This window comes from Pogona vitticeps, chromosome 15 (assembly GCF_051106095.1).
Source record: "Pogona vitticeps strain Pit_001003342236 chromosome 15, PviZW2.1, whole genome shotgun sequence".
In the NCBI taxonomy this organism is placed as follows: Eukaryota; Metazoa; Chordata; class Lepidosauria; order Squamata; family Agamidae; genus Pogona; species Pogona vitticeps.
In genome coordinates, this window is record NC_135797.1 from 13,992,381 (window position 1) to 14,017,599 (window position 25,219).

The following is a 25,219-nucleotide window of genomic DNA, read 5'->3' on the forward strand; positions in this document are numbered from 1 at the left end:
TCAAAGAGACTTTCTTTCTTTCTAGACCATAGCTTCCTGGAGATTCTGGGATTTGGGCTCCAGAAAGAGGATCTTCCTTTGCTCTGAGCACATCATTTTTCAGAAGCCTGTTTTATAAACAAGGAAATGTGGATTTTTTTCTTCTTCCTAGTTTGTACCTGTTTAAACTCGGCCTGGCGCCCCCGATCCAGGATTTGTATGGAAAAGTGAAATTCACAGGTAAGACCTCCCTGAAAACTCCAAAGGGAGGGAGAGGTTATATCGAACGATTGACTCCAGAACCCAGAATCCCCTTATCCCAAAATTCGTAGCATCTAATATGCAATCATACATTGAATGTATAGTAGGACCCCAGTATTCATGGTTATTCCACTTATCCGTGATCTAAAAATATTAAAAGAAAAATCCCAGAGATGCATATTTCCATAGTATTGTCAACAGAACTGGCCACGATGTATTTGTAGCGTTTGCTCTCATTTGCGATTTTCTGTATCCACCGGGGGGGGGGGGGAGCTTCAAATGGCTCCCCTACAGTTTTTGTTCATGATTCTGATCTGAGAGCTGATTGCCCCCCCCCCCAAAAAAAACTGCTTGAGAGCGGGGTCTTCCTCTCCTTCCTTCTCCTGCTCCAGATGAGGAAATCAACCACATGAAGCGCGAACTGGAGAAATATGGCCTGCAGCTTCCCTCGTTCAGCAAGATTGGTGGGATCCTGGCTAATGAGCTCTCAGTGGATGAAGCGGCAGGTAAGGCACGCCAGGCGTGGGCTTCTGTGGAAGAGAAAAGTTGCACTGTGGGAGGGGTCATTGAGGGCCAGTGGAACCTCCAGGTTTAGGAGCAGTATATCTCAGCAGAGCTACCAGGGAGAGCATAGGCTTCCTGTCTCATGTTTGGTAAAACAGTTGGCTTCTGCACTCTATATTGAGCACGGGGGGCCTTTGACCAAGACGGTGCCTGAAAAGGCATTAAACCAAGCCGCTTCCCACTATTCAGCTGATGTGGAATAGAGAATGGGAATATGCACGGATAGATGGTGGTTAATATGTAAAAAAAGATCTGCTTTAGTTCTGCAAAATAATATTTTTCTGTGTGGCTCCCCCTTCTTTGTTCCCCTGCTGGACCAAATTGTGCTCATTATTTAAGGGGTGCACCAGGGGAAACAGTGTGCGCTGGAGCAAGGTTGCTTCTAAAATCCATGCTGCGCTGGAGGTGTTCCTGGTCATGCGTACGACATACCCGCAGGAGCGCCATGAGCAGCTCATTCCTCCGGGGAAAATTCTCTGCTTGCCCCTTAAGCTGTTTTGCTTGGGCGGACGTCAATGGGCCATCGGATCCTGCCCATCCCCTGCCAAAATGCATGTTGCTGTGGTGTTGTTGCCTGCGCTAAAGACACATAAAGAGGAGAGCTGCTTCTTGGGGGTGTGAGCAGGTTCCAAGGAGGATGCTCACCCCTGTCCGCACTGGGGGTGAGAGGGATTCGGTGCCCCTTTCTGGTGCCTGATTCTTCTTCTTGTTGTGGTTTTTTTCTCAGTCCACGCAGCTGTCCTGGCCATCAACCAGGCCCTCGAGGTGGGCCATGTGGCCCAAACGATGGCCGCCCTGCGCAACCCCAACGCCCGGCTGTCCGACCTCCAGGAACACCTGGGCGAGATCTACCAGGAAGTCCTCTACCACGCCAAGGTGGAGAAAGCCCGAAACGCCAAGAACCGGGTAAGAGTAGTAGGGCTTGCCAAGAGTAGTAGGGAGAGTCAGAATAAGTTTGGGGAAAATGGGGGGGGGGGGTGTCATCCTCTCCGACCATCTTGGACCCCCAACAGTGTTTGGGGAGGTGAGTGCAGATGGGGGACTAGATGACCTTTGGGATTCCCTTCTGAATTTGTCTCTTTCTCAACTGCCACACCGTGTTTGATCTGCTCTGCAGTCTGGCTTTTAATCGCCCCCCCCCCTTCCTTGATCTAAATGGGTTTTCTTTACAACAGGGTTGGCTTCACCTGATTTTAACCCTTTTCAGGCTTGAATTTAGAGAGCAGGAGGGGGAATTTGGGGCACCATCGTCTCTAAACCAGAGATTCCCGACCCTTGGGGGACCCCGAGTGCTCCTGGATGGCACCTCCCAGAAACCTCGTCCTGGCACAGCTGGTGGGGAAGGCTTTGGGAGTTGTAGTTCAAGACCCCCCGGGGTTCCCCAAAGGTCGGGGAGCCCTGCTCTAACACGAGAGCCAGGAAGTAACCTTTCAGAAGTGGCCCCTCTGAGAGTCTTCTGGGCTCCCTCTCGCCCGTCGCCTGTCCTGCAGGACCTCCAGGAAAGGACCAACGATGAAGACCTTTACGACAGGTGCTTAACCCAGGCTGAGATTCAAGGGCAAATCCACGCGGTGAACGGTGAGCAAGAGGGCAGCTCTCCTCTCTCCTCGGGTCCATGTTTTCCGGGGGGGGTGTTAGACAAATCCTGGGTGGGGGTCCTGGGATTGCACCAAACCCAAATGCGGAGCCCCGTCTGCACCTGAAAACCCCCCACCCCTTAAGGACAAACGGTTTATTCAGAGGGAGCTTCCCAGAAGGTCGTCCACCTCCAAGAGAGGGTGGAAGTAACTAGTTACAGTTACCTATAAATGGTTACTTTGTTTTTGAGAACAAAGTGTAGCAAAGAGTTACAAAGTTGCCTTTCAGGTATAATAAGCAATGCCTAAGTTACTGAGTTGCAATGGGCAACATTTTGTTACTCTCAAATGTTACTTTTTAAAGGTGGTGTAAGACATTTTTCAAAGGGTTTTAGTAACAGTTTTTCAGGTATTAACAGTGTCTAAGGATTAAGTTACTGAAGGCCACTTTGGATAATCCTGTTTTCCCTAATTTCCTGAATATCAGGTATCATGCCCTTCTCTTAATCATCCTGAATAGCAAATCAAACATCCTTTGGCTGTGTCTTCAGTCTTTGGCTTTTCCACCCTAATAATCTTTCCATCTCTTCCCATAAAAACTCGCTTCTGGAGTTGTCTATCTTTGCTGTAATGAGTGCCTCACATTGCCACTTGCCCATTTAGCCGGCAGCTGTTTGCCAGGGTGTTTCCAGCTGTAAACCCAGAACGCCAGGGCCTAAGCCTCTGGGGACACAGCCTGGCGAGAGGGAATTTCACTCCTGGGTATGGATCCCTCCCGTTTGATTGCTTTTTATTTTTGAAAACCACACCCGCACAGTAAAAGCTGCTCTGGAGATGGCGGATGACGCTCTGGAAGAACAGGACGCCCAGGGCCTGTATTCTGCTTTGCAGTCTCCTTCTTTGGCTCTGAGGAACCTGCGTCTGGAGAATGCAGACTGGTATCTGGAGCAACTAAGCACAGATCGGGAGCAGAAAGCCCTGGTAAGTACGGATGGGGGACAGTTGGGAGGGGAAGAGCTGGACCTGCTAACTTCCACAAGAATCCCAAAGGGATATCGTGGATTTCTCAAAAGCAAACTTTGCTGGTTGAATGTTATTTTCTCTTTTTCACTCTCTCTTCTTCTTTTTCTTTTTCGATGGGCTGCAAGCTTAGTAGATCAGGGGCATGCTCAGAATGTAGTATATCTTGATGCAAGCCAAACTCATCCAAACATATAATTCCAGACTGATTTGAAACTTCTCTTTGTCCTGCCCTTTCCCAGGAGCTGGGCTACGTGGATATGCTGGAGCAAGAGGAAATCCAGGCTGGCCTTTACGTGGCCAATGAGAGAGGCGACCAAGAACGAGCTGGTGAGCAGAGATGCTCCTTATACTTAGGATAATGGCTCCCATGAAGCCCTTGTTTCTGGGTGTATGGGATCCTTCTGTGCCTGGGATGAGGCAGGAGGGATGAAATTCTGAGCCCGGACACTTTGATATCCTCCCTCATTCCTATTCTGGGCCGTTCCAAGCCCTGCTTTTAGTGAGAACCCAAACAACAGTCTGCTTTCCTCCCCCATGCGCAGCTGCGGAGGCTGTGAGGCGCATCAATGCCGCCATTCGGAGAGGGGCTGCAGAGGAGACCGTGCGGGCCCTGGCCGACCCGGTGGCCCAGTTGCCTGACGTTTTCTTCTTTGCTGCCAGCCTCTACCAGCGAGAGCTTTCTGTCCTCCAGCGTCATCATCCACAGGTGGGCGAAGAGACAGACGGCGCAAGTTCTCTTGCTTGGTGGGATCTTGGCTTTTCTGGCAGATCTAGCGAGCTTTGACTCTCCTGGCCCCTCCCCACAAGGGCTTCGGGTGGGTCTTCCAGCTCTCGTGCTATGGGTGGAGCCTGAAGGTCCCTGCACTCTTTCTTCAGAGACAATTTTGAGCAAACCCCGCAAGGTGTCAAAGAAAGAAAGTCCACCACGCTATTGCCGTTATTTGCAAGGACGTTCCTCCCCCCGCCCTTGTTTCCTCTCTGCCAGGGTGCACTGGTCCAGGAGGAGCTGTTTGTGGCTGTCGAGATGCTGTCCGCAGTGGCTCTGGTCAACCAAGCCCTGGAAGACAAAGATGCCCGCAGCTTCTGGAGGAGTCTTGCCAGCCCTAGTTTGGGCCTGTCTGATCTGGAAGAGAGCAACGCCCAGTGGTAAGCGAGAAAGCCTGGTCTCCCTCTCTCTCTCTCTCTCTCTCTCTTCTCTCTTCTCTTCTCTTCTCTTATACTAGCAGAGTTAGTAGGTGCACTAGATCTTCAAGATCACTCCTTGTGGATCTCTTGCTGGGAATTGCAGGTTGAGTTTTGGAGTGCTAGAACTGGGAAGCACAGTCTGGCACAACCCAAAGTTGTTCCCTCCTCTCCCTTTCTGGGTATAAAATTTAATACGCTATTTATTTATTTATAATGTACAGTAAAAACCCTCTCCCATCCTCAGGGCATTTGTTACCAGGCTTCACGTGGATGTTGAAAACTGTGGATAATAGCAAACAGTATTCATAGCATGGTTTTATAAAAATCCACTAATACGTATTTTCATCATGTATTACCAGAACTAATCACCAGAGGGAGCCAGAGACCATGTTGTGTATTCGCCAACAATAAGCATACTGCATAGAATAGTCTCTGGCTCCCTCTCGTGGCCAGTTCCAGTAATACATGGTGCAAATACATATTTATGTAATTTTTTCTTTTAATATTTTAAATATATATTTAATATATATTTAATATATTCAGACTTTAATAGATATTCATTTTTAATCTATTCATTGAAACTGTGGACAGCGGTCCCACGGATCTGTGGGTCCTACTGTGTATCTAAACTCCCACCCAGAAAGGGCTTAAAAATAGGGGGGAAAACAGTAAAGTGGAAACTTCCAAATAGACTAAAACATACAAACACAAAAGAGCCAATGCCATCAACTAGTTGAAAAGTAAAAACCTCTGCAGCTTAAGTGCCCAAATTCTGGCTGAATAAAAAGGTCTTTGCCAGCTGAAAAACTCTGGGAGGGGGGATCAGTCTTGTTTCCCTGAGCAGGGAGTTCCGCAGGCCAGGATCTTTTGCAGGTGGTGAGACTGAGAGACCGGTTTCCTTTGGAGAAGAGGGAGCCTAGACTGGCGTATATCCTACGCCAGGTCTTCAGGAATTCCCTTAAACTGAAGCATAGGGAAAAACTCTCTGTTTTATACATCTGGGGATAGGACACATCTATAAAGCTGATTTTACAGTGTTATGTGTGTTTGCATGTGAAACTCCACTCCGGTTTTTCGTCCGAACTTTCTGGGAGGTATCCAAAGTGGCGAATGCGCCCACAGAATAGGTTCCACATTGCGAATAGCTATGAAGTGGATCCGACTGTTGAACCCTCTGCTTTCTGCTTTCCCAGTTATTTTGAGGAGTTGTTAAAAGAGAAGCCGACGCCGCCTCCCGGATCCGGAAGTCACTTCTTGAGCTGGAACGACATCCAGGCGTCTGTGAGGAGGGCAAATCTTTCCGTCCAGGAGGAAAAGGAGAGTAAGTCACCAGGTTACTGAAAAATACAAACTCTTAGCCTTTCGGGGGGGGGAAAGTCTGTTATCGTTTGGGCGCAGAGCATCGTTCCAGGGTGACCCACGAGCCTGTCACAGCTTTCTCCCTGAGAGTTGGGAGCTGTGAGTTTTCAAATTGGTTCTGTTTTAAGATTATGGTTTGTTTAAACTTCCTTTTTATTTGTGTGGGGTTTTTTCCCCGGTCGTTAGACAGGTTTGAGTCCTAGTTTGGGAGGGAAATGGGATAGAAACCAGGGAGAGAACGAATAACCAAATAGTTGGCCATATACAGTAGGGTCCCCATATCGGGGAGGGGGATTAAGATCCGTTCCAAGCCCCCCCCCCCCCGGTGGATGCTAGAAAACTGTGGATGATCGCAAACACCATTTTAATAGTGAATGTTATGTGTAGCACAGTCTCTGGCTTCCTCTAACGACCAGTTCTGATAATGTCATCTATAAAAATATATATTTCTAGGATTTTTCCAGAAATAAGGACACCCTTATCTACGGGATCAGTATGCACGGATTCACTTCACCACTGTCTGAGAAGATTAAAAATATTAAAAGAAGAATCCCCTGAAATATATATTTAATACTGTGTTTCCCCAAAAATAAGAAAGGGTCTTATATTATTTTTTGCTCCAGAAAATGCAGGGAGGGCAGGGTTTCACCTCACTGGGGCTTATTTTGGGGGGTAGGGCTTATATTAGGAGCATCCTGAAAAATCATACTAGGGCTTATTTTAAGGTTAGGTCTTATTTTTGGGGAAAGAGTGGAATGAAGTTACCTAAATTGGCTACTGGAAGGATCCAGAGACCATGCTATAAAATAGCATTCTGTGTTTTTTAGCACCTGCTTGGAACTGGTTTCCCCGACAGATCCGGGGCTCTGACGGTAGTTCAGGATCCGGCTCTTTCTGCTTCTGCGTCCTCTTCTGGCTTATCTCTCTTTCTGACAGAAATCCTGGCGGTCCGGTTAATTAACGAGGCCTTGGAGCGAGGGAGCCCGGAGAGGACCCTCACGGCCCTGATGCTGCCTTCTGCCGGCCTCCAGGACGTGAGGCTGCCGGTGGCTAAACGCTACCACGAGGTTTTGGCCCGGAGGTTGAGGCAGAAAGCCCAGGTAAGGAAGAGGAGGCAACAGGAAGTAGTGGTTAGAGCATGCAGAAGTGCTGCTGTGAGACTCCGTGCATGATTTTTAACCTTCTCTTTCTCAACCGGCCTACCTTGCACAGCATCGTTGTGAGGCTAATGTAGGGAGGAAGAGAAAACCCATATACAGCACAATTTTTTAAAAAAGATGAAGGTGTTTTTTTTAAATATATAAAAAGGATTTGCAAATTGTAGAGCTAAGAAGGGCTCTTCCTTTCCCGAACCTATTTTGGGGGAGGAACCAGTGGCTGGCCCACCCAAGAGAATCGCTATTCATTTATTTCTTTGATTGATGGAGAGGCCTCCCCAATTAGTGCGACGCCCTGTCCTGGGCAGTTCATAGCAAGAGACAAAAACAGGCGCTGCCGAATGACAAATACACAAAAATTCAAAGACAAAAAACAGTAAGAGCCTTGTGGCAACTAGAATGGTTATCCGAACAATTTATCCTGGGGGGGGGGGGGGGCTACCTCCTGCTGAAGCTTGGTCCAGTTTTAGATTGGCTTTTCCCGAGAGGTGGCGGCGGAGGTGATGATGCTTTTGGGAAGGACCCAAGAAAGGACGAGTTTAAACGCTTCCAGCAGTTACGGAGGTTTTGCAACCACGCAGAACAGACAGACTCCCAAAGCGAGCCTGGAGTTGTCAGGGCCTCTTTTCTGGAAAGGGTTTTGGCCACGGGGGGTGGGGGTGGGGGGAATGCCTAGCAGGGCATTGCGGTAGAGGCACCTCCGGATTTTCTCTCTTCCAGGTGACGGGGGAGGCTGGCGCTGCCTTGTGGTGGGAAGAGATCGTGGATGGCGTCTCCGAGGCCAACCGAGACACTGAAGCCGCCATGAGAAGTACGGGCGTTTCGGCCTGGGGCTGGTTTTTGTTTTTGTTTTTCTGCTGCTGAACAGAATCTTTCCAACAAACTCCACAAAGTGATAAGGGGGGCTGAGGGGTGAGAGCTCTAGGACAAGATTCTGACCCATGGGCCAGTTCTGTTGGCCAGCCACTTAGGGGGTGCAATTCCCAGCAGAGGTGGCACCAAAGTGGAAGAAAATGCAACCTAAGGAAGAGTGGTTGGAGCTAGAGAAAAAAATACAGTAGGAAGCCCATATCCGCGGGATCGATATCTGTTGATTCACTTATCCGCTGGCTGAAAATACTAAATTAAAAACCCCAGAAGTACATATTAATATGTATTTCCCAGAACAGGACACCGGAGGGGACAACGGACCATGCAAAGGGGAGTGTTTGATGCTTCCACATGTTTTGGTATCCGCAGAGCAGGGGGAGTTTGGGACCGATCTCTCCACAGTCGTCCTGTAAATTTCACACATTATTGTGTCTTATTCCATGCTGCTTATGATTCAATGAAGTGTGTCAGCGAATAAACTGGATCCAACCACGTCTCACGGTTTAACCCTGCCTTGCAGTGGCCTTAGGCGTGGCGGCCATCAACCAGGCCATCAAGGAAGGGAACGCTGCGCAGACGGCCCGGGTCCTGCGCAATCCGGACGTGTCTCTCTGCGGCGTGGTGGCGGAGTGTGCCGAGGGCTACCAGGCGCAGCTGAGGGCCCTCTTGGCCACCAGGAGCAAAACAGGTAAGACAAAGAGAGGCATGTCCCTATTTTGATCTTCTGGTTCCCGACCTCCTTTCCACTCTCCTCCCACCCCCTGCCGGCCACTTTCCTGCTATCCCATCCTCCAGGAATTTCAAAACTAGATTTAAAGCCGGATGTCGATGCCCTCTGAGCTTTTGCTTTGGTTTATTTGGGTTTTCCCCCCCCCAGGGGATTCGAAAAAGCCCTGGGTGCACCACTGCTTGAAGGACGGGATGGCATATTACTTCAGCCTGCAGACCTTTGAGGGCTCGTGGGAGCCGCCTCGGCCCTGCGCCCTCAACACGACGCATCTCAGCCGGGAGGAAATCCAGGTACGGGGCAGCCGCCCGGGGCTTGGCTGGGTCTGGCGTTGTGGAAAGGCAGGGGCCGAGACTTGGGGGTTCAAGCTATCCCGAGGAGCGAGTCTCCCTTTAGGAGCCTCCCTGAGTGTTAGAATCAACACAACGTGTTTTTCTCTTGGCCCCGTCCTCCTCCCAGGTGCATTTGCTGGGGAGACGGGTCTTCTCTGTGGCTGCCCTTAGACTCTGGAACTCCCTCCCACTGGAGTCCAGGCTGGCCCCTTCTTGGCCATCCTTCTGCAAGCAGGCAAAGACCTTTCTCTTCAGGCGGGCATCTGTTTGATCCTTTTTTGGATTTGTAGACTCGCTGTTTTTAAATATTGTCTTTTAATAAAGGAAGCCGCCTGGGGTCCTTCTTAAAGAGAAAGGCAGAGTAAAAAAATATTTTGAATAAATAAATAAACACAACATGTTACGGGGAAGAGCATTCTAGGCAGTCAGCTGGCCTTCAAGTAACACACATTGTTGTTTTCGGTTGTGATTTTTGTTCTCGTCAGCTTCCTGATGGTCTAAACCTCCAACGGGGTGTACTTTCAGAAATTAGGAAACCTCTTGGCACCTCATTGTTCATGTTCTCTCCCGCAAAGAGTATTCAATTTGGATTCAAAGCCCCTTCTTGAACTAAAAACCCCAGGTTTCGATAGGTTGGAGCCATGAAAATGGAAGCAGCGGGGTCTCATTGTGCCGTGCAAACAGATCTTTATTCTCAAGCATCCGAATTAAGGGTATACACAGAGCGACGCTTGAAACAAGGAGTGCAGTGTATTGCCAAGGCTTGGGAATGTCCCTGTCTTGGTTTTTCCCCCCTCCCTTTCTTTCTTGGGCTTTCTCCTGGATTGCCCCCATCTTGGACTGTGCCCTTCCTTGACCTTGCAGGCCACCATCAGGAGGGTGACGGCTGCCCACGACCGGAGGCGCCTCTGGGAGTCCAGCGTCCCCTTGGTGATTCGTCTCCAAGCCCGGATGAGGGGCTTCCTCGTCCGACAGGGGTTTGCAGCCCGGAGGCACTTACTGTCCGAACAGGTGCCGGCGGCTACAAAAATCCAGGTAGGAGGGAGCCGCCCAACCCGTTCTTCCCTGCTCAACGTATTGGGAGGCCCTGTGTTCAAATCTCGCCTTTACGGTACATATGAAGCAAGTCCTTTTCTCTCTGTGCAATATGGAAGTGTGCTCACATCAGCATTTGGTAGCTGGTTAGCTCTTGAAAAAAAGGGTTTTTAAGATGCAAAAAAAAGGAGGGGTTTTAAATGCAAAGTTTAAAAGAAAACATTGGTAGTGAAGACAGCAGCCAGTTCTAGATGTGATTTTGGAAGCTGTGAGCTGTTTGGGTTTGGAACCCAGCCCCCTAATCGATTTTATACAAAACCTGCTATTCCTGGGTACTTCCCAGAGTGGGGCAAATCCATTTTTGTTTAAGGAACAACAGCAGAATTGACTTTAAACTGGGTGTTTTCTCTTAGTGGGTCCCCCCCCCCAATTAATGTCTTAAAACCTTTTTAAAATCTTCCCTGCATTTCTTACATAATTGCCCTGTTTTATGGTGAGCCTCCTCCAGTCCCTTTCCTGCAAGAACAACAACAACAACAACAAAGATGTAAACTGAAGTTAATAAAAACACAATGCTGGAAAATGGGATGCCTGGACAGCAGGGCAGTATGGCTGCAAACCATGAAGCAGGGGAGGCAGGATTCGAAACCAGGACTTTCTGGCTCCCGCCTCTCACCAGCTGCTATGCGGTGTCTTTTCAGGCCTGCTGGAGGGGGTATCGGCAACGGAGGAATTATCTGGAAAGGCTACGGTTCTTCCAGAGGCACGTGGGGGCCGCCCGCAAGGTAGGAGGGTTTTTTTGGGAGGGGGGGTTTGGAAAGAAGCTTTTACTTTGGGTCTCCTTGCTTCCCAGTTCCGGGGCATGACATGACCTGCCTTCTCTTCCTGCCGTCTCCAGATCCAAGCTTGGGTTCGGATGTGGCTCGCACGCAAACGTTACCTGGAGCGGCTGCGTTACTTCCGCAGAAATGTGAGCCTTTTGCCATCCTCGGCATCCCCGGTGGTCTTTTTTGGGGTGGGAAGGGTTGAGCTGTTTCCTCGCTGGAAGGGGCGGGAGAAGGATTGTCTGCCAAACAGGGAAACAGTAGATTTTGCAAACGTGAAATTAAAAGCATCCTTCCAGTGTGGAATTAACGTGATGTGCAAGGGTCCCTCTTCTCTTGTCCACAACCGGGCGACTGGGAATTTAAAAAAAAAAAATCATGCTTCTGAATGATGCCTGTTGTGCAGTAAAACCCTGCTTCTTAGTGCTCAGGGTGCATCCTAAGGATTCTTAATTGTCCATCAAGTGAATGAATAGGGTGCCTTCTCTGGAGGGGTCAGGAGGCCCAGGCTTACCCCCAGCACGGCAGGGGTCGTCCGGGGTCCCGGGTTTCCTGACAAGGGCTGGCCTTTGCCACCCAGAGCGAGTAGACCGGGACTCGCGCTCCCTGGAAGAAGTCGGCCTTTCTTGCATTGGCAGTGGGGTGGGCTAGATGATCTTCAGGATCCCTTCCCACTCTACATGTTCCTCTGCAATGGTGTGGATTTAGACCGGCTTCTGTTTGGTGTGTGTGTCCCTCGTGGCAGGTACGGGCCGTGATTAAAATCCAGGCGTTTGTACGGGCGAATAAAGCACGAGGCGATTACAGGATGTTGGGTAAGTGCCCGTCTTTTGGTGGGTGGGGGGGTGGGGGTGGGGGTCCAGAGACTGTTGGCCGGTCTGCTTTGCCTTCTAACCACGTTGCCGGTCATTGCCGGATCTCCTCTAGTTTGTTTCTTTTCTTCGTGAGCCACCTTTCTCCAGATAAGGGGACTCAAGGTGGCTCACAGTATTTAAAAGGAATTCCGTTTAGAACATAATAAGTTAAACATTTAAAAAAAAACAGCTAAACGATATGCTATTTAAAGTACGGTTTAATAATTAAAAGCAAGAGGTGTCCAGAGAGGGCGACCCAGTCGGGGACAGAGAGGAAGGCTTCCGAAGCATGGCCATGTCGATGAATGCATTGCCACGAAATTGACAGAGTCTTGTGGCAAGTGCGCTCAAGTCACGGCACAATCCTGGCAACCCCGTGAGTTTCTGACCTCCGAAAGGTTCAGCCCTGAACGGACTTGGGAAGGATAAGCAGGGTTTATTTAAAAGCAAGGGTTTTGAGCCAGCTATATAGGGCTCAAGACCCTTGATGGGGGGGGGCAGTCTGATCCAAGCCTAGGAAAGAGAGTTTAGTCTCTGGAAGAAATTTATTTTTATTTATTTATTTGATTTATATCCTGGAGTGGCTGGTGTGGTGTTCAAAAGGAGCCCTTAACAAACACAAAATGTGCACCTTTGTGCATTGTGGGAAAGATGGAAAACACATCATGAGATAAAAAGGTCTTGCCTTTTATTCAAGCCACAGCGGGTAAGAGGAAGACCCCCTCAGTGGATTCTGGCCCAGCCATTTTCCTTTAGTTTCCTCTTGCAAGTGAGTAGACGTTGGGTCCCCAGAGGTTCTTGGACTACAATTCCCATGAATCCCTAGCCAGCCCAGCGAGGGGCGAAGGCTTCTGGGAGTTGTAGTCCAAGAAATTTTAGTCTGGTCAAGGTTGGGGAACCAGTGCAGAGTTCAAGGTAACGATTCTGACCTCTCTCTCTCTTTCGATGCCAGTCCACAGCCGGAACCCACCCCTCGGCATCGTCCGGCGTTTTGCGCACCTGCTGGAACAGAGCCAGCAGGATTACTGGGAGGAACTGGAGTTGCTGGCACTCCAAGAGAGCGTGGTGAAAGGGATCCGGTCCAACCGGCAGCTGGAAAGCGACCTCAATCTCATGGACATCAAAATTGGGCTGCTGGTCAAGAACAGGATCACCCTCCAGGTAACCGAGAGTTGATTTTGCGGGGAAATCTCAAAGGAGCTAAGGTATTGGAGAAGCAGACTCTTGAGGGGGTTTCCTTGTGTGTAAGCAGGAAGAATCTCACCTAACCAAGGGGTGAGCTGCTCTTGAAGGGTCTCCGATGTGACTTTTCTCAACAGTATTTATATTCGTGGTCTTAAATTCTCACCCTCGAAGAATGAGTGTTCAGAGCACCAAGTTCATGGAAATCAGTTTTTAAAAAAGCAGGCACCCCAAGAAACAAAGTTAAAGACCCAGAAATGGGGCATGTTGACTCACGGACCTCCCTTGAGATTTGTTGGGAGAAACCATGGGATCTTAGCCCCGCCACAAAAAAAGAATTAAAATTTCAAAAAGAGACAGCCGGAAGCAGCTTTTTGAAGTGGGAAAGAGGGGCAAAGTTTCTCCCAGCCTGGCACAAAAGCAGATGGAATAAGTTTGGAATTTGGATTTATCCTTGATTGGTGAGAGGTTAATTGAAATCTCTCAAGCTTTTGCAAAACAGGAGGGGAGGGGAGGCTGAGCCTGGAGAAGGTGGCCCGTCCGTCCGTCCGTCCGTCCTTCCTTAAGGAAGTTTCCCCTCCTTTTCCGAGACAGGAGGTGGTTTCTCATTGCAAGAAGCTCACCAGGAAGAACAAGGAGCAGCTCTCGGACCTGATGGGCCCCGGCAAGGACCAGGGGCTGAAGGCCCTCAGCCAGGAGAAGCGGAAGACCCTGGAGGCATATCAGCACCTTTTCTACCTGCTGCAGGTCCGTCGGCGTCATCTTTGGCCCGCGAGGCCCCCCCTTGCTTGGAAAACCCACCCCTGGGCTCCTTGGCAGCTGGTTTTCTGGTCCTTCCTTCTCTTCAGGATGGTCCCGCTGAGTTTTGGGCCTGTTTCTTCTCTGTTCTGTTTTTGGGGAGGGTCCCCCCGAGGAAGACCCTCGAAGTACATGCAGAGAAAATAATTCTTGAAAGGAGAGGGACGAGGGCTGGCCTTCTCGGGATCAAATCCCTGAGTGCACGAGGCTCAGAATCGGCCGATTAAGACCAGGAATATGAAAAGCATGGGTTAAAATGCAGAATGACCATTTTGCTGTCTCTCTTTCTTCACCCGCTCTCTCTCTTAGACCCACCCGGTGTATTTGGCCCGCTTGGTCTTACAAATGCCTCAGAACAAGTCCACCAGGTTCATGGAGTCGGTGGTGTTTTCCCTCTACAACTACGCCTCGAACTCCCGGGAGGCTTGCCTTCTGCTCCGGCTCTTCAGGGCGGCCCTCCAAGAAGAAGTCCAGTGAGTCCCGAGGGGCAGAGGGGTCTCCTTGCACGGCCCCAATCCCAGCTGGCCTTCGTGGGTCCTTTGTGGTGGGACGGTTTCGCTTAGTTGGCCTGCGAGGATGTCACGGGGGGGTGGCTCTCCCCCTTCCAAGGAAGGAGGGGGTGTCTGCTGTGCCTCTGGGCGAGACTCTCTTCTTTCCTGGACTCCTTCCCAGCTGGTCACCCACTCCGTGATCTGCCGGCAGCGCGCATGGTTTGGGTGAGGAGCACTGCCGAACCTCAGCAAATGAAGCTGCATACCTACAGGAGAACTTGGGGCACTTACCTTCCCGAGCCTGGAAAAGCACTTTTTTTTATTTTTGGAAGGCCAGTGCCCAAAATCCCCACCTGGCTGGGAGTTGTAGTCCACAGATAGACTGGTCTGGAATAAGGAAGTCCAACCTTTTTGTAAGCTTGGCAACAGAACGGAGTGTGCCGTCGTGACGCTCCCAGAAAGCTCGGCACAGGTTTGAACATCTGACCTGTGTCTCTGCGGTGCCGATTTTTTCTTCTTTCACCTTTTCTCTCCCTTTTTTTCTTGCCTGTTCAGCTCCAGAGTCGCCAGGATCCGTGACATCCTGACGGGGAACCCGACGGTCATCCGGATGGTTGTGAGCTTCTACCGCAACGCCCGGGGGCAGAACGCCTTGCGTGAAATCCTAGGGGGTCCTGTCCAGGAGGTTCTCCAGAACAAGACCCTGAGCATCCGCACGTGCCCCGTGGAGATCTACCGAGGGTGGATCAACCAGACCGAGTCCCAGACGGGGCAGAAAAGGTCAGGAGAAGAGAGTCACAGGGTGGCTAAGTTCAAATTCACCACTGATGGGGGATGGACTAGATGACCTTTAGGAACATTCTAACTCTGCAGTTCTGTAATTCTGACTGGCCCAGCTTATATACAGTACGATCCTCCGTATCCGTAGGGGATGAATAGCCAGTCTGCCTCTGGATGCAGAAAACTGCGGATAATAGCAACTCCTATACATAGCATGGTCTCTGCCCCCCTCTAGTGGCTGGTTCTGGTAATAACATCACAGAAATACGCATTTTCTTTTCTTTTAATATTTAAAGTATTTTATTTTGAAAAGTAACCTGGTCACAAAAGTCAGAGGAGCATTTGCAAAAGGGAGTTACGAGGGATTTCCTCGAGTCCTCCAAATAAGGAAGGGGCTCAGGTAAAGAAGCGAGACAAATTGTCCCGTTGGACTACAAATCCTGAAATCCCCTGGTCCGCACAGCCAATGGGATTTGTAGTACATTTTCCAAGCTATGCAGCCTCTTGCACATAAGAGCAGCAGCCCAACTGCCATGTTTTTAAAAAATAAAATAAAGGAGGTTTTTAGAGCACCAGCGAGGGGGGGGGGGGAAAGAGATTATTGCAGTCTACTCATGAGTAAGGAGACAAGTGAGTGGGGAAAAGAGCCTTTCTGATGAGGGAAGGGCTGCGAAGGGGTGTTTCCACTCTGCACCCCTTCTTTTTTTGGGGGGGGGATATGAATCTCAGAATGAATAAAATGTCCTTTCTCCTCCCGGCAGCCCCCTCCCCTACGACGTCACCCCCGAGCAAGCCCTCGGTCACCCCGAGGTCCAGCGGAGGCTGGACATCTCCATCCGCAACCTCCTGACAGTGACGGACAAGTTCCTCTCGGCCATCATCTCCTCTGTCGACAAACTCCCGTAGGAACTGGTTCTCCTTTCGCTTTCTTTTTTCCCCCAAATTTCCTTTGTTTGGTCGCCACTCTTGCTCCTGTAGCATTTCAGTCATTTAAATGGCGTTTTAAATAAACAGCTAATATTTAGGTATTGCTGCACAAGAGTGGAAGGCGAGGTTTCTCTTAACTGGGGCTTATTTTGGGGGCTAGGGGTTCTATGACGAGCATCCTGGAAAATCACACTGACTAGGGCTTATTTTCGGGGGGGGGGAGGGTAGCAGCAAATTGCTGCTAGTGAACAAAATCCCCTCTGTGATTCTTCATCCTGAGCCAGTCAAGGTTCTCGGCCCACCATTAGGAATCCAAGCGGTGACTTGTTCATTAGAGGCAATTTTGCTGCTGCAAAGTTCTGTTCTTTCCCCCCATCTGCCCACAAAGTAACAAATAAAGGGGCGCAAAAGGTTATGTTGACTCGGAAACCTCGTCTCCTCTGCCAGTTATGGGATGCGTTACATCGCTAAAGTCTTGAAGACGTCCTTAACGGAGAAGTTCCCACAGACCGACCAGGGAGACATTGACAAGGTGAGTGGTGGCCGGGAAGGAAGGGCTTGATCCGCAGAATGAAAAGCCCGCAGGCTCTGAATCTGGAAGGCCTTTAGTTAAAACACAGTAGGACCCCCCCTATCCACGGGACCAATATCCACTTATTCACTGGCTGAAAACATTAATTAAAAAAATCCCAGAAACAACTCTATAGATGTATTGCCAGGGTCTGTTTACTAGAACTGGCCACGAGAGGGATCCAGAGACTGTGCAATTTATAGTGTTCGATACTTCCACGTTTTTCAGCATCCACGGGGGCCGGAAGGGTGGGAATTCGCCCCCTGGAAATGCTGAGGTCCTTCTGTACTCAGTGGCCTTTTCTGCCTCCTCGCCAGGTGGTTGGGAACCTGCTCTACTACCGCTTCATGAACCCGGCGGTGGTGGCCCCCGATGGCTTCGATATCGTGGACCTCTCGGCCGGCGTGGCCCTCCATCCGGACCACCGGCGCAACCTGGGCTCCGTGGCCAAGATCCTGCAGCAGGCGGCCGCTGGCCAGCTCTTTGAAGGGGAGAATGCCCATCTGAGGGTGGTCAACCAGTACCTGGAGGAGACCCACCTCAAGTTCAGGTTGGTCTGCATCGTGATGGATGGTTCGCAAAAGCAGGCGGAAGCGCCAGCTTTCTTGGCAAAGTGGCGTGAGGGTGCGAGGCAGAGGATGTTGGTCCCCGAAAGTCCCGTCCTTAAAGGGGTGTCCATAGAAATAAGGGCTGGCTTGGAGACCTGGGATTTTCCAGCATCTCCCCTCACGTCTGTCCTTTCTCTTCTCCTGCATCCAGAGAGTTCATCAGCGCCGCCTGCTCTGTTCCGGAGCCAGAAGACCGGTTTAACGTGGACAGATACTCTGAGATGGTCGCCCTCACCAAGCCGGTGATCTACATTACGGCCGAGGAGCTGGTTAACACGCACAAGGTGAGGGCGTGCAAAGCATGGGAAGGTTAGGCATCCTTCTGGGGTTTCTAGTCCTCATTGAGGTGGAGTTGAGTTCCGAAATATCTCAGGATCCCCGCCACCCACCCTCAGTTGCAGCCCAAGGCTGCCTTCAGAGGCAAGGAAATGAAACATCTAAACGATGCAGAATAAGTGCATGAGAGTGAAATACATGTTTAATTTCTTAACTTTTAAGGAAACCGTGGATTTTACAGGGAATAGCACATTTGTAAATCGTGTTCTGAGCTTTTAAATATTGTCTTTGAATGATGTCCTTTTTCTACAAAGGGAGAGAATTTTGTGTCGTTCAAGCAAATGGACAAATTCTGATTTACTTCTGACAGAGTGCGAGGATGTCTGTGTGGGAATTAGAAGGAAGCACAGTTTGACACAGGCAGGCTGCAGTGGAGAGACTTTGCCACCAGAGGGCAGGGTGGTATAAAGGATGGGCTCTGGGGATTTTGGGCCATGTAGTTAAAAAAGAAAGGGAGCTTTTCGTAACGGAGCCCTGCTCTGAATTCTTTGTGTTTTGAGGCAGCTGCTGCTGGAGCACCAGCGCTTGGTAGCCCCCGATCCTCGGGACCCTCTCCACGAACTTCTGGAAGACCTGGGCGAGCTGCCCACCATCCATGGGGTGATCGGTAAGGGCCGGGCTTGAGGGTTGAGCTGCCCATGGGGTGTCCTCTCCCCTCTGCCGCCAGGGGGTGGCCCCGGCATGTCCAAGGATGCTCCCCGGTTCTGTGTTTCGCTACAAATTTGCCAGCCCTTATTTCTGGGCTGCTGAATGTGCCGTGCAGGAGGATAATGATGATGATGATGACTTGCAGGTGAAAAGCCAGGGCCAGGAGCTTTGGAGCAACCCCCAGCTCAGCTGGCCAAGATGGAAATCTCACTCACCCTGAGCAGCAAATTTGACGCCGACGCGATCGACGCAGAAGGCGGGAAGGATACGCACAGCTTACTGCTGAGGTGGGGACCCCACCCCCGTGGCTTCGAAATGCCAAAAGCAGAGGAGGAGATGATGGTCGGGGGGGGGGGGGGGAATCTGCTGATGTTTTGTCCACTCTTGTGCACTTCAAAAAATGTTTGGGGTGCTTAATCATCTCCACCCATAAGCACGAGGGGCAGAGAGGGTCCCCGGTACGTTTGGAGCAGGTTCAGATTGATCGCAGTGCAGGGTGTCTGGGTCAGAAAATCGACTTTAGCCCCATTTAGCATTGCACATCCACAGAGATGTCAGGCAGGTCTGGAGGGAGGTGCCCGTCCCTCATTTCTTTCTCAGCTGGGGACCTCTGATTCCATGGTAGACTGCGTTGGGAGCATGGAGGCTTCACTGGCTGTCATCCTCATGGGTGGATGAATTGTTTTTCTGAAGCCATGTAAACTTCAGTGTCCAGCACTGGATCAAGGGGATTCTGTAAATAGTTCTCTCTCTCTCTCTGGATGTTCATCTTGCTTTGTTTTTAAAAGCACCAAGCAGCTGCTGGTGGACGTGATCCAGTCCCAGCCGGGAGATTCCCTGACGGAGATCTTGCAGACACCAGCCTCAGAGGACCAGGTGGGTCGATGGGCATCAAAGGGTTCCTTCCTGACTTCTCCATCTTCTTCTTCCTCTTTTTTAATGGCTTTTATGGTTGACCCTAACCCTCACCTTCTCTTCCAGGAGGTGGTCCACCACCAGCGGATGAAGAAACGGGCCGAGTGCCAGGCCCGGGCCCCCGACAGGCTGAGGTCCCACCACCCTCTGGCGGCCGACACCTGCCTCTCCCTCGAGGAGAAGAAGAGGATCGTCCTCAAGAACCTTCGGCGGCTCGACAGCCTGGGCTTGGTGGACGCCGGCAACCAGTTCCAGGCGATCCTCAACGAGATGGCCCAGGTACTCCCGGCAGCAAGGGACTGGGAGAAAGAGCCTAGCATCCCGTAAAGTGTATACTGTCTTACATTCGGATCATTTGTGGAAGCAAGATCATCTCCCAGACGTACCTGTTTCTGTGGGCAAAACCAGGGAAGGCCTGTCCATTGAAACCAAATCAAAAGCAGGTCCTGCCTTCTAGACACACAAATGTGGGTCCCTCGGTGTGCTTGTGAGTGGCTGAGAAGGCAGTTAACGGCACGAGGGGAAGGGACTGGTGTAAGCCGAACGCTTAAGCCATAAAGCAGGGCCCTCTGGGCCAAAGGCAGGCTGCAGGATTCGCACTTGGGGTGTACAGGGCAAGACCAAGATTTTGTCTTCAGCGGAGGAGAAGCAAGGGAGGAACGAGGGACTGCCGAAAGCCAGGAACGGGGCCTTCCGAACCCCCATGTTCAGTGGCAGTCTACCTCTGGGCCGTGGACTTGATCCCGGGGGGTTCTCCAACTCTCGTCCGCAGGACATCTGCAACCAGAGGCGGTACCGCCAGCGGCGCAGAGCGGAGCTGGCCAGCCTGCAGCGGACTCTGGGCGGCCTGCACGCCAAGCAGGCCTTCTACGAGGAGCAGATCGACTTCTACCACCAGTACATCCGGACGTGCCTGGACAACCTGGCCGCCCAGAACAGGTGCCTCCCGAACCGGGGGGAGGAGGTGGGGGGGCAAGCGGGCCGGCTGAGAAATGCCACCCTCCTGGCCGGGAAAAGAAGGAATGGGCGCTTCCCGGGCAAGGGCATAGATCCCTGGTCTAAGTCATGGGTAGGCAGGATTTGGAGAAGTTCCTTTTTCATCTTTCCACCTTCTCTGGGAGCAAAGAGTCAGGGGGAAAAAAAGGTTCTGGGTTAAGCAGCACCTAATTTCCATCATGAAAAAAAAATAACCTCTCCAGAATCTGTTTCCAGGCTTAGTTGGTTTAAAATTGGGGGGGGGGGGGGGGTTGAAAGGATAAGCAAAAAATTCCCACAAAATACTCTGGCTGGACTTGGAAGTGTGTGTGTGTGTGTGTGTGTGTGTGTGTGTTTAGTGGTGCAATAAAAGTACAGGACTCATCTCAAAGTTTTATCTCTACTCATGGAGCGTGGGGCTAATGCTCTCCCCCTGATTTGCTATGGTCCAAAACTCTGACCCTGGACACAGTTTTCTTTGCCCACACGCACGCACGCACACACCCCAGCAGCTGCCAGCTGGTTAGATTACGGCAAGGCGTTGTACGTGGGGCCACCCTCGGAGACTGTCCCAAAGCAGTTGCTTGCCGGGGAATGAGAGGCCATGATGAGGGCATGGTTCTCCGCCGGGCTTAAAGGTGCGCCCCTCAACGCGGTTGCTCCCTTTGCCTGCCTCCAGGGGATCGGGACCCAGAGGGGTGCCTGCTCCTGTCTTGTGGGTTGCAAAGGGTCAGCGTGTGTTTTGGGAGAGGGGTTGAGGGCGGTGGAGAGCAAGCAGAGCGAAGAGTCTCGGGTTTTCCCACGCCGGCACCGACACCGTCGTCCTCTTCGCCTTTCTTCTCAGGTCCAGCAAGAAGCAAGCGGTGCTCCATTACACGGGAACCCGGCTGCACGAGAAGGGCGTCCTGCTGGCGATCGAGGACCTCCCGCTCAGCCAGTAAGCAGAGCCGGGGAGGGGGGACACCCTCCAGATGGACGGGGGGGGGTCGCTTTTGCCTTCCCTTGGGCTCTCAGGGGTTGGCAAGTTGATTTCCCACATGGCTGGTGTGGGATCAATGGAGAAAACGGATCCACTGTTTTTCTTCCTGGCTGATATTTGGCTTTCCACCCAGAATCTGTCAACCTGCACTTTTAAATCTTGGTACATTAGGTGTTTCTCCCCCTAAATCACTCCCGGTGGCTTGCTCTGCTTCCTTGACCTGCACAACAGCCATGCGAGGTGGTCCAGGTGCAAAGAGGGAGGACGGTCGGCCTGCCCTCGGCCAACGAACTCCAGAGCTGAGAGGCCGGGATTTGAACCCGGTTCTCCAAAGCCTGAGGCCAAAACTCTAACCGCTACATTGTGCGGCTTTGTGGAATGGGGGAAAAAATACCTCTTATTCTGGGCCTCTAACTGTGTTTTTTCCTCTCCATGTAGTTAAAAACCTAACACACACACATACCGTTTTCCTCTGCCTCTCTAATTAGACTCAAAAATGTTGTCTTTGAAATTGTGCCCTGTGGGGAAGCCGGGAAGTTCCAAGTCAAGGCAAAGTTTATGGGCATCGAGATGGAAAAGTTTCAGCTCCATTACCAGGTGAGGAAGCAGTTCGGCCGCACCTCTGGTGGAGTCTCTGTTCTGGAGGGCATTCCCATTGCACGGTGGGGGGGAAGGGGGAGAAGGAGAGTGTTCTCTGCCCCAAGGAGCCGCCAAACTAACATTTAATGCACTAAGGACGATGAGCAAAGCCCAGGAGGTAGGAAAAAATGGAGAGGAATCTCTTTTCCATCACAACGTCCAGTCATTAGACTTGGTTACTGTTTTATTTTTTATTTTTTTAAAGGTTTTCGTTGGGTTCAATTGAATTAGGGTCGTTTAATGGGACTTTATTATTAATTTTTATTTATTTATTTAACTTCTATATACCCCTCCTATTAGGGCTCAGGCACTATGTGGGGTTTGTAATAGATACAACACCAGACAAAAAACTTTATAATTTATGCCCTGACATGAAATCTGTTGATATAGGAAAGGCTTAGACAATGCTTGGACAGACAGACAGATAGATAGACAGGCAGAGCTCAAACATCTTACGGGGGGGGGAGACGTGGGAAAATTGCACCCCCATTGTTTCCTGATTGGGGGGGAAAACCTCAGGCTTTTTAAATTGGAAAAGTATTGTGGGGGTTGCTGGAAAGCTAAATCTCTGAAGTGGGATATGTGGAATAGGGAGGCGAATTCATCCCCTACTTAAGGCATCTTTAACAGCAAGTGGAAAAAGCAAAAAAATCTATGGAAAATGTATTTTGCAGGCTTGCTTCCTCTGAGTTCATAGATGGAAATATAGATGGAAATATATTTGCTTCTATGAACTCAGAGGATGCAACCCTGCAAAAGCTTCTAAGCTTCGGGCCATTATTGGAAAGCCTGGGGAGGCTGCCGAGGGCCGGATTCTGACTGCAAGAGGGACAAGCCCTGGGGTCTCAGTTGGAGTGGGAGGGGTTTTTGACCATTATGGGGAACCCCCCCCCCAAAAAGGGGTCCAGTAGGGCGAGGGGACGAGGAAGGTATTTTCCTGAGTCCTTTCTTCCCAAGGATGAAGAGGTGAGCCTGCTCCCCGAAATATCGTTTCAGAGGTAACGAGACTTTCTCGCTCTTCCTCCCCCCCCACCAGGACCTCCTGCAGCTGCAGTACGAGGGCGTTGCCGTCATGAAAATGTTCGACAAGGCCAAAGTCAACGTCAACCTTCTCATCTTCCTCCTGAACAAGAAGTTTTTCAAGAAATGATTGTGTCTGTTTGTGTGGGGTGTGTATGTGTGTGTGTAGGTTTAGTCCCTAGGAAAGGCAGGCTGAAAATGTTGCCCACGAGAGGCGGTTAAGCGGTGCCAAAGACCTAGCGATGCTCACGGCCCTTTGTTTCCAATTCCAGAGATTGTTTTGTCCTTGCCAGCTGAGCGCTAGAGTGTCAGGGCTGGAGGCTGAGTGAGAATCCTTCCCCCTGAGAGGCTACCTTTCTGTAAGCGAGGAAGTTGTACAATGGAGCGGTCCACCTTCTGTAGTCTAGACTTGGTTTGATAAGGATGAAACTGGTTTTTCTGAGCACTCCAGTTCTGGAAGCCCCTGGTATTGTCGGGGGGACAGAAGCTGTGTGGCTTCATTTCCGTCACAAACCCACAAATTCATGCTCCTACCTCTTCTGATTTCTGATTTCTAACAAGGTTAGCCACACACAATCATATTGGCCCTTCCTTCCTTCCTTCCTTCCTTCCTTCCTTCCTTCCTTCCTTCCTTCCTTCCTTCCTATGTTGCCCACCAATGCCATGTAGTTGTGTTCATGAGTGTCTCTGTGTGTATACATTTGTGTGTGGTGGCTCTAAAAGTGAAGTTCTTCACAACGCTCCAGGTTACTTGTGTATAAAAAGCTGTTTTTCTCGTCTCCTTCATCTTCTCTCTCCAGTGGCCCAAATTCCGGTCAGATCCTTTTTCCTTAATGTTGGAAATGAGATGTTTTTTGACAGGCGCCACCTCAGAAACACCTCCGTTCTTATGCTGGCGATGTGCTTTACACCCTTGAGTGCAATAATATAGTCTTGCAAATTAAGGATGCTTCCCTGAACTCTGAAAATTCAAGTATTTCATCTGAACACAGTGGCCAGCAAGAGGCAGATGAGTTTACGGTATCAGGTCTGCACAGAGAACTAATGCTGTTGGACACTTGTTTTTTTAAATAATTACTGTTTGAAAATAGGTAGCTAACTTTCACCCAGCAGCTTTTTAAAATGTGGGGTCTGGAACGGTTTGATTAGCTTAAAGTCATTATTTGCGTGATATAACGGAAGAAAGTCACTCTTTTAAAAAAAAAGTTCTGTACTCAAGCTATTTAAAAAAATAAATGCACTTATATTTAATGGAATAAACAAAAACAATTCTATTTAATGTTTCACCATCATAGAGTCTCAAAGGCAGCAAACTGGAGGCAGAGGTTCACGCCAAAGATTCAGATCTCCGTTCCAGCTGAAGGTTGGAGAGAAAATCCTGATGGGAAGGGTTGTCTGAGCAGGGAACGGACAGCTTTTGGGAACTGGTAGACACTCCTTGGTGGAAGTTTAGAGGGTCACCTGTTGGGAGATGCTGGAGAGGTGGATTTTCTGCATAGGCTGAAGGGGGGTTGACTGGATGACCTTCGGGGTCCCCTTTCAACTCCAGAGTTTTCATCTGGTAGAAACTCCACATGAGAGAACCTATAGGAGAAAGCAAGCTGTGGCTGGTTTGGACTGCCACATGTTGCTTAAAGAACGGCCACAGAAATGAACACCACCCATCGATGCGATCCTGATTTTATGGATGATTCCAAAACTCACAGATAGATGGTCATTTGGGCATCCCCCAGACTCTAAATCAGCAGGAAGCTTTGGGGATATATATATATCCATGGTGGTGGCGGTGGTGGGGACTTTGCACTGGTTAAGAATGATGCATTGTGTTTGTCACCACCACGGTGGGATGATTTTTCCAAGGGTCACAAGACTCTGAGCAGTGTTTTTTCCAAATGTCGCAAAAAACAGATAGGTTGGTCAAGCGCCGTGAGCTGGGATTGCTAAGCGAGGCCACCTGTGCTCCACCACGGAGTGTGGCATGGCTGCTGAGGGCCCGTGGGAAGGAGACCCTCGCCTTTCCGTCCCGCTTTTGACCGCCTCAGAGACATCGGCTTCAAACTGGCTGGGGAGGGAAGTGTGCGAGAGGCATCTGGCGTCAATGTTCACTTATGGGGAAACAGGGCCAGCTGTCTTGTGTTGCACGTGGAAGGCTCGAGGCGCTGTGCTCGAGGCTCGCCCGGCCCGTGTCTTGTGCCGAGGCCTCCGCAAAGCGATAGAAACCGTTTGCTGAAATGCTGCAAAAACGTGACGTGGAGAATAACAAGGTTTGGCGTCTTGATTCCATGTTAGAGGCTAAATTTTTGGAAACGGACCGGACTTTATGATCCAGAGGGTCTCTTCCAGTTCTGTGGTTCTAAGATTACGTTCTAAGGATCTGCACATTTTTAAAATGTGCATTTTTATAAGCCTCTGGCAAGAAAAAGAGAGGAAAAAAGGGGGTGGAATTACGGCACCAAGGAGCTGCTTAGAGAAGGCTCTGCCATTAGGTGGCATTCCTGGCCCAGGAGACCACGGAAGCGTACCAGCTGAGCTGGTTTTCCGAGCCGGTGGAAAGGGCGCCGTTTTCAGATGTGTGGGGGTGGAGGAGGGCAAAGCGTGCAGGC

The 25,219-nt window shown here is 50.4% G+C and overlaps 1 protein-coding gene across 1 annotated transcript in view; it reads left to right on the forward strand.

Annotated features, from left to right (window-relative positions):
* The window catches only part of IQGAP3 (IQ motif containing GTPase activating protein 3), a 29,131-nt gene extending 5,236 nt beyond the window's left edge, over positions 1-23,895 (forward strand). The window contains exons 6-38 of the mRNA XM_072983870.2: positions 152-219; positions 633-746; positions 1,532-1,710; positions 2,295-2,382; positions 3,199-3,362; positions 3,644-3,731; positions 3,947-4,110; positions 4,390-4,550; positions 5,783-5,910; positions 6,885-7,048; positions 7,826-7,916; positions 8,496-8,663; positions 8,853-8,995; positions 9,899-10,069; positions 10,771-10,854; positions 10,968-11,039; positions 11,639-11,708; positions 12,700-12,908; positions 13,524-13,676; positions 14,037-14,200; positions 14,774-14,998; positions 15,760-15,900; positions 16,373-16,457; positions 16,814-17,046; positions 17,256-17,388; positions 17,945-18,047; positions 18,234-18,375; positions 18,877-18,964; positions 19,070-19,282; positions 19,776-19,942; positions 20,823-20,915; positions 21,446-21,554; positions 22,633-23,895. Coding sequence (XP_072839971.2) covers positions 152-219; positions 633-746; positions 1,532-1,710; positions 2,295-2,382; positions 3,199-3,362; positions 3,644-3,731; positions 3,947-4,110; positions 4,390-4,550; positions 5,783-5,910; positions 6,885-7,048; positions 7,826-7,916; positions 8,496-8,663; positions 8,853-8,995; positions 9,899-10,069; positions 10,771-10,854; positions 10,968-11,039; positions 11,639-11,708; positions 12,700-12,908; positions 13,524-13,676; positions 14,037-14,200; positions 14,774-14,998; positions 15,760-15,900; positions 16,373-16,457; positions 16,814-17,046; positions 17,256-17,388; positions 17,945-18,047; positions 18,234-18,375; positions 18,877-18,964; positions 19,070-19,282; positions 19,776-19,942; positions 20,823-20,915; positions 21,446-21,554; positions 22,633-22,746 — 4,489 coding nt within the window. The 3' untranslated portion in view covers positions 22,747-23,895. The remainder of the gene's footprint in view (positions 1-151; positions 220-632; positions 747-1,531; positions 1,711-2,294; positions 2,383-3,198; positions 3,363-3,643; positions 3,732-3,946; positions 4,111-4,389; positions 4,551-5,782; positions 5,911-6,884; positions 7,049-7,825; positions 7,917-8,495; positions 8,664-8,852; positions 8,996-9,898; positions 10,070-10,770; positions 10,855-10,967; positions 11,040-11,638; positions 11,709-12,699; positions 12,909-13,523; positions 13,677-14,036; positions 14,201-14,773; positions 14,999-15,759; positions 15,901-16,372; positions 16,458-16,813; positions 17,047-17,255; positions 17,389-17,944; positions 18,048-18,233; positions 18,376-18,876; positions 18,965-19,069; positions 19,283-19,775; positions 19,943-20,822; positions 20,916-21,445; positions 21,555-22,632) is intronic.
* Positions 23,896-25,219: the final 1,324 nt, after the last annotated feature.